Source organism: Thalassophryne amazonica, chromosome 16, assembly GCF_902500255.1.
Source record: "Thalassophryne amazonica chromosome 16, fThaAma1.1, whole genome shotgun sequence".
Classification (NCBI taxonomy): Eukaryota; Metazoa; Chordata; class Actinopteri; order Batrachoidiformes; family Batrachoididae; genus Thalassophryne; species Thalassophryne amazonica.
Genome location: NC_047118.1, coordinates 24,766,252 through 24,770,840, shown reverse-complemented (window position 1 = coordinate 24,770,840; position 4,589 = coordinate 24,766,252). Strand labels below are relative to the sequence as shown.

The following is a 4,589-nucleotide window of genomic DNA, read 5'->3' as shown; positions in this document are numbered from 1 at the left end:
CATTCATTATTTGTTTCATATAATGGCTAAAATAGATCCTTGTCATTTGATATTTTATTAATTTGTAAACAGAAAAGGGACTGGTGTTTGTCACTGGTCCTTTGATGTCAACTGGTTTCAAACAGTTCAACACAAACTTTAAATAGGAGTCCAAAATTGTTCTCAGTCAATAAACAAAATCAGTCAGATAGTTCAAAAACAATTCTGATGATGTAGTCCGTGATGCTTTGCACCACCAATCAAATGACAAGGATCTACTCAGCCATTATAGGATATAGCTTAATCAAACATGTCCCAATCACTCTCATATTTGAATCTGAGGTGCAGACCAGCACTCAGTATCACCTGGCAAAGTTTGATCTGTATCTGATCCGGATTGTGGATTTTGTGGACATTTGAATTTAACATTGAAAATCCCATATATTGTACATTTTGAAATTATATCTCAATCAAAAGTGCCTCAATCACTCTCATGCACAATGAGGTGCAAACTGGCACTCTCAATGAATAGATTTAGAAGTTTGATCCACATCTAGGCCATATTGCAGATTTAGCGGATATTTTTATTTATTTATTTATTTTTTGGGGGGGAAAAAAATGTGTGGAATTAGAAACTAGTGTTGGGGAGGTTTGCGCTCTATGAGCACAGTGCTCTAGTTTTTTTTGTTTTGTTTTTTTTAAACAGTGTTTTCTTTTTAAAATGCATGCAAATGATACTTCTCATCTTAGTCTCCATGAGTAACGTTGGGCCACTGGTTAATGACCAGAGTAGCTTGTACATGCATCGAACTGTACTGATAAAATTGTGGGTCTTTCTATGTCTAATTCCTGGTCTAGTTACCTCTGGATGAAGTGTTAAGTACTATACAGGTCCCGAGGACCATCGGTGCCCGTGCTCATCCCCAGATACAATAGCATGAAGAGGACGAGAATCTACAACGCCACGTGGACAGCATGCCGGTTCATGGCAGGTTACTTCCCCAGTTAAGGCCAGTACCAATTAACAGCTGGGTGTACTGGGACAATGCAAATAAGGTGTCTTGCCCAAGTACACAAAGGAGTTGCTTCTGCAGGAGTTGAACCACAGTCTTTTGGGGTTGGTCATTTCTATTGCATGACACATAATGTACAAGTGGACCTTTCCAAAGGAGAAATTTGTGTTGAGACCACATTACATCACTGACCACAGTCACATCTTCATACCTTTACCATTTATACTAGTGTTCAAACACACAAAGCTGATATCACACAAAATTCAACATGTTGTTGCTATCTACAGTATGTCCAACATTTATAATGCCTGTTGTGTCAACTTTGGTCTGAATAGACAAGTTAAAATGGCCTCTGCAAGTATGCAGAATGATTTATTCTACAAGGTAAGTGTGATTATACAAAGGTATTACCATTTTCTGCAGGAATGAGTATGTTTAAGACACATACACATAAAAAAATGGATGGACGTAGTTCTGCTGTGACACCTCCAGGGAAAGTGGACTGGAATAGACTCAAATGAGCTCAATTCTCTGTCAGAATTAGAAAAAAGCAGGAATTTGGAGCAGACTGAGTGATATGTGTCCTATTTTTTTTTTTTTTTTTTTACATATAGACCGCACTGTGCAACGTTTTTAGGCACATTTCCTGTGCTCATGTGTGCAAGTGGGAACATTTGTATACAGTCTGTGTGGGCAATTGCAAATATGTTTTCTGCAGCTGCTGGGCTTTCAGGAGGACATTGTCTGTCATGATGCAACAGGCAGCTAATCCGCTCCTTATGTAAACACTTGACTGCTGTTCCAATAACATGCCGATTGAATAGAGAGCTTAGGTTCTGGCAACGTAGTGTCATAACAAGAAATGGAGACAATGTGCTGTCAGCATTTGGGTGATTAGTGCTGCACTTTGAGTCTGAGAAAAAGGGAAAAAAAAAACGAATAATAATGAATAAATCATGCCCTCTGCAGACTGAGGAACGAATAGCAGGTGCACGATCATCAGCCATAGATAAAAAAGTGGGGGAATGAATGCAGATTGTATGCACACATGATTGCGCCATCGTTGCTTTTGTGTAATCTTTGTGTGTGATACATTGCATCATCGCATTTTCTTTTCTTGTTATTTACAGATTCTCCATCGTTCCTCGAGTTGAGCCTCTGCAGGAAGTATGAAGACGTGTTATATCACACCATACCGCCGCCTAACAAGACATAACATGGAGGTCCTGCTAATCGCCATGATGACCATAAACTTGTGAATGGTGATCTGAACCCTTCACCCCTTTTTCTACACCCAAGCCAGACCCTTCACCTTTTCAGACGTACTTTCAAGCTCCAGGCTTCTTATTCCTCTGCAACACAACCTGCTGTCCCAGACCTCCCCTCCTTTCCTCTCCATAGTATAAGTGTTACAGTATCCCTCTAGACCTCATTTTCTTTCATCAGCATCATGCATAGTGCTTCTACCACCTTCACTCTCCTCCTCCTTCTGCCCTCTCTGCTATTTCTCTCCCACCTCCCCAACATGGCCAACGGGGACTGCTGGCTTATTGAAGGGGACAAAGGCTATGTGTGGCTGGCTATCTGCAGTCAGAACCAACCGCCATATGAGACCATCCCACAGCACATTAACAACACGGTCCAGGACTTGAGACTGAATGAGAACAAGCTGAAAGCTGTGCTTTTCACTTCCATGTACCGCTTCACCAACTTGACCGACCTGAACCTAACCAAGAATGACATCAGCTATATTGAAGATGGAGCCTTTGCAGGACAGACCAACCTACAGGTGTGCGGAGAAGAACGTATCGTCCGACTGCAACTAAAGAACACATTTCACAAATGCTTTAGACATTACAGAAGGGGTGAATAATTCCTCATTATCTCAGGGTCACATTTTGATATTGGGAAATTGGATGCTTAATTCATTAACATGTCAAAATACATTTGAAGTGGAATTTTTTTTTTTTTTTTTAGTTGAGAAATTTCACTGTAGTGGAATTGCAGCTGAATACATGAAACATGCATTAGGACTACTGCAGAGAGAGGCAATAATTAATTCAACAGACTTGCATTTTGAATGACGATAGCTGATTAGATTATCCTCACTAAACACAGAGCTATTCCGAACAATTTAGATGTGGGTGGGTGTATGGATTATCAGAAAATTGCAATTTTCTTCACTTTCTCCCAGCTTAGCCAATAAATAAAGTTTTTACAGTGCAAATTTCTTCAGTTATAATGAAAAATACTTCCACTGTAACCTTGAAATTCCATGTAACCGATCTTGTAACCATTCAATTTTTTAAGCAATGAAATTATTTCAGCAATTCTCCCTTATGCATATAGTCACATCCGGGCACATAATTATTAATCACCTTATTTTAAAGAGCTTTACAGTCAGCCATTTTTCTGGTTGCACTCTAAAACCACCAAAAATACATTCAACAAGAGCAATCTGAGATTACCAACACCCCTAAGGGTTGACGAGGACTCAAAATAAGAGATATGTGATTCAAAACGTGTCCCAAACTTTACCTGGATCTGGATTCCCCAACACAATGCAATAATTGCATACTGATCCAGAATGAGCTGACTGATCAAGATGTTGCAATTTGATATTTAATTCACAAGGTGAAACAAAATAGCGTCTTCCTGATCTTGGTTTTACATCGTGATGTCGTATCCGTGAAGACGTTTTGACATAATCCTTAAAAGTCTACAAAGTGAAATCCTGATCCAGAATCCGGATCCAGAGCCAGATCATCTCCAAAATTTAATGGAGTATTCCAAAGCCTGACATCAATGTGTGGAGAAAATTTGGTGAAAATCCATTAAGTAGTTTTGACGTAATCCTTCAAAGCCTATATAAAGTGAAATCTTGATCCAGAATCCGGATCTGGATCATCTCTAAAATTTAATGGAGTCTTCCATGCCCTAATATGTATCTGTGGTGAAAATTTTCTCAACCTCCGTGTAGCAGTTTTGACAAAATCCTGCTAACAGCCAGACAGACAGACAAATAAATAAACGCCGATGATTTTATTACGTTCTTGCCAGACGGAATATGTGTAAACCGGACTGTACAAACTAAGTAACAAATAAGAAATGTATACCTTGCAACAAAGTAGCACACTGGGCTTCTTAATCTTATATATTTCACATTTCCCCAAGTTCCGCATGACAGTCATGAAACATCTGATTGCCATCATTACCTTTGCGTCCTTTGATTCTTTAATTTGTCCAGCCACAGTCAATAAAATCCTGTGTCCAGCTGTCCTGCTAAAATCACTAACGTGATGCCGCTTCCTGTCCAAGCCTTTATGGTCAATTTTTGCAAAACCAAATGAACTTGTGTGGCCTTCTCTTAGACACATGTAAAAATAAAATGAGAAATTAAAAATATAAATAAATAAATAAACCGTGGATTTCAGTTTCAATTTATTTTCAATTTATTTTCCTTTATATAGCGCCAAATCACATCAGAGTTGCCTCAAGGCGCTTCACACAGGTAAGGCTGTGTGGATGTCAAACATTGTAAACAATGGGTCTGGAAATCCATCTGACTGGCTAAAAAAAATGGGTGTTGCCGAGGCA

At 39.2% G+C, this 4,589-nt stretch overlaps 1 protein-coding gene across 1 annotated transcript in view; it reads left to right on the top strand.

Moving 5' to 3' along the window:
- Window positions 1-4,589, top strand: part of LOC117527999 (protein phosphatase 1 regulatory subunit 29) — a 96,987-nt gene that overhangs the window by 88,867 nt on the left and 3,531 nt on the right. The window contains exon 2 of the mRNA XM_034190521.1: window positions 2,123-2,781. Within this exon, the coding sequence (XP_034046412.1) occupies window positions 2,443-2,781 (339 nt within the window). The 5' untranslated portion in view covers window positions 2,123-2,442. The remainder of the gene's footprint in view (window positions 1-2,122; window positions 2,782-4,589) is intronic.